A 3,308-nucleotide genomic window follows, 5' to 3' on the forward strand; every position below is an offset into this window, starting at 1 on the left:
TGTTCATAGCAGCAATGTCCGCAATAGCCAAACTGTGGAAAGAGCCGACATGCCCTTCAACAGATGAATGGATAAAGAAAATGTGGTCCATATATACAATGGAATATTTTTTTTTTTTTTGAGAACGTCATCTTTTATTCCTCCAACTGTCTATCTTTCTTTCTGACTTTGAATGAGGCTTCAGTCCAGGACTCTATACAAAAGAGGAACTAAATTAAGAGTTGTTGGGGGCTGGAGTGGGGGGTGGGGTGGGAAGGATGGGGTGACCTGGTGATAGACACTGGGGAGGGTATGTGCTCTGGTAAGCGCTGTGAACTGTGCAAGACTGTTGAATCTCAGATCTGTACCTATGGACTTCTATAGTATTCTGTGGCTTTTGATGTTGCTATTCCGGACCATGTCTTGTAGTAATCATTAAATGAGATTGCTTTAGTTGATCTGATAAGTTTATCTGGATCTTTAGGAAACTCAGGGCTGTTATTTCTCAATTGTGTTGGTTGGTTGAGAAGTCTTAGAACTTCTTGTTTGTACAGAGATTCATCTTTAATCAGCATTTGGGCTGCTTCCAAATTCACTGGATTTTCTAGCACTGGATTAGAAAGCATAACCTGGAGGGTAAGTAAGATGCTGCTCAACGTATAGCTTGTATTCCACTTATCGGGGTCATCCAAAATATCTATACAAGCCCGACCAGTATTTTGGTCTACATTTGGATGAAAAGGAATTGTTAGGAATTTCACAACTGGAGGGACAAAATTGTATTGTGACGTAAAGTTTATTTTCAGCTGGAAGAATAATCCATGCCAAAATGTATTTTGTAGACCTTCAATATCGGCTCCCCATTCCATTAGATCTTCACTTACAGGAAAGGCAGTAATACCCTTAAAATTGTTCTCCTTCAACTCTTGGAAGTCTCTTTCCAGCAAGAAGTCAGTTCTGCAGTGCATGATAAGGCAACAAAGGGTCTGGCACTTGTCCCCACACGCCTAGCATTTACTGAGACAGGTGTCTGAGATTATGGGTCACTCCCCCAACCCTAGTAAACTCACGTAAACTACTTGTTTTCTAGAGCCCCAGAACGCTCTGTCCTCCCAAGGTAAGTGCCTCTAAGTTGGATTTACAACAGAGACTTTTCTTTCTCCTCTGACTCCTCCCAAACGAGACTTCCAGAAGGAAAACGGGCACGTTCTCAACTGCGGCGTGTCACTGCGGTGCCAGCTCACAGCCCAGGCTCAAGGCAAACTTGGAGGAGCACCTGGGACAGCTCGTGTTGTTCATGCGGGAAGCGGGCACGAGAGGGGGAAGCAGAGGCAGCGGAGGGCTGTCGTTAGTCGGGGTAATCTACGCTTCACAGGTGTCAGTGGGTGCCCGCTTCGAGGGAGCTATACAATGGAATATTACTCAACCATCGGAAAGGATGATTACCCAACTTTTACATCAACATGGATGGGACTGGAGGAGATTATGCTAAGTGAAATAAGTCAAGCAGAGAAAGTCAATTATCATATGGTTTCACTTATTTGTGGAACATAAGGAATAGCATGGAGGACATTAGGAGAAGAAAGGGAAAAAGGAAGGGGGAGGGAATAAGAGGGAGAGATGAACCATGAGTGACTATGGACTCTGAGAAACAGAGTTTTAGGGGAGGGGATTGGTTAGCCCGGTGATGGGTATTAAGGAGGACACGTACTGCATGGAGCTCTGGGTGTTATAGAAAACCAATGGATTGTGGATCACCACATCAAAAACTAATGATGTATTGTATGGTGACTAACATAACATAATAATATGAAAAAAATAACCTCAAATTATGTATAGCAAACGTTAAGAAATTTTTGACATTGAAAAACAAAAAAAGAAAATCAAAGTCATAACAAGCGTCTTTTTTGACCACAGTATTATGAAACTAGAATTCACTCAGAAGGAAAAAAATATATATATATGGAAAGACCACAAATACATGGAGCCTAAATAACATGTTACTAAACAATGAATGGGTCAACCAGCGAATAAAAGAAGAAAGAAGAAATTAAAAAGTACCTGAGAACAACTGAAAATAAAAATACAACAGTAAGACCTTTGGGATAAACAAAAGCTGTTGTAAGAAGAAAGTTTATAACAATAATGTCGTACCTCAAGAAGCAAGAAAAATCTCAAAGAACCTAAGCTTACACCTAATGGAGTCAGAAAAAGAACAAAAAAGAACACTTAATCCAGCAGAAGGAAGGAAATAATAAAGATTAAAGCAGAAATAAATGTTATATAAACTAAAAAAACAAAAAAACCCACAAAAAACAAAAAACAGTAGAATAGACTGATGACATCAAGATCTGGTTCTTTGAGAAAATCAATAAAATTGATAAATTTCTGGGCAGACTTCTCAAGATAAAAAAGAAAGGACTCAAATAAATAAAATCACAAGGATTAACCAAATTGATAAATCACTCTGCAGACTCATCAAAAAGAGAGAGGTGACTCAAATAAACAAAAACAAGTGAAAGAGGAGAAATAACAACCAACACCACAGAAATACAAACAATTATAAGAGAATATTATGAAAAACCATATGCTAACAAATTGGAAGACCTGGAAGAAATGGATAAATTCCTAGAAACATATAAACTACCAAAACTGAAACAGGAAGAAATAGAAAATTAGTACAGACCAACAACCAGCAAAGAAATTAAATCAATAATCAAAAAATTCCCAAAAAACAAAAGTCCAGGATCAGATGAATTCACAGGCAAATTCTACCAAACATTTTAAAAAGAGCTAATACCTATTTTTCTCACACTATTTCAAAAAATAGAAAAGGGAGGAAAACCAAAATTCATTCTTTGAGTTCAACATTAATATAAAAACCAGATAACGACACCACAAAGACCACAAAGAAGAGAACTATAGGTCAGTATCCCTGATGAACATAGATGCAAAAATCTCAACAAAATACTAGCAAACCAAATTCAACAATACATTAAAATTATCATTCACTGTGATCAAGTGGGATTAATTCCTCAGTTGTAAGAGTGGTTTAATTTGCAAATCAATCATTGTGATAAATCACATCAATAAGAGAAACAATAAGGACCATTTGATCATTTCAATAGAAGCAGAGAAACATTTGACAAAGTACAACATTCATTCATCTTAAAACCCCCAACAAAGCAGGTTCAGAGGGAACATACACAAAAGTAATAAAGGCCATATATTAAAAACCCACAGCTAAGATCAGGAACAAGATAAGTATGTCCACTCTCATCACTTTCATTCAATATAGTACTGGAAGACTTAGCCTCACTCTAAAAATA

At 37.5% G+C, this 3,308-nt stretch overlaps 1 protein-coding gene across 1 annotated transcript; it reads right to left on the minus strand.

Annotated features, from left to right (window-relative positions):
* Positions 1-347: 347 nt before the first annotated feature.
* LOC110574297 (ubiquitin-conjugating enzyme E2 U-like) lies at positions 348-947 on the minus strand. Its single transcript, XM_044911599.1, has one exon. It carries the CDS (start codon positions 945-947, stop codon positions 348-350), a length of 600 nt encoding a protein of 199 aa, XP_044767534.1.
* Between the last annotated feature and the right edge of the window lie 2,361 nt (positions 948-3,308).

The sequence above is a fragment of the Neomonachus schauinslandi genome, chromosome X (genome assembly GCF_002201575.2).
Source record: "Neomonachus schauinslandi chromosome X, ASM220157v2, whole genome shotgun sequence".
Taxonomy (NCBI): domain Eukaryota; kingdom Metazoa; phylum Chordata; class Mammalia; order Carnivora; family Phocidae; genus Neomonachus; species Neomonachus schauinslandi.

Bases quoted from the DNA above. Each gene is read 5' to 3' on its own strand.
- LOC110574297 (XM_044911599.1), bottom strand. From the start codon at position 947: ATGCACTGCAGAACTGACTTCTTGCTGGAAAGAGACTTCCAAGAGTTG.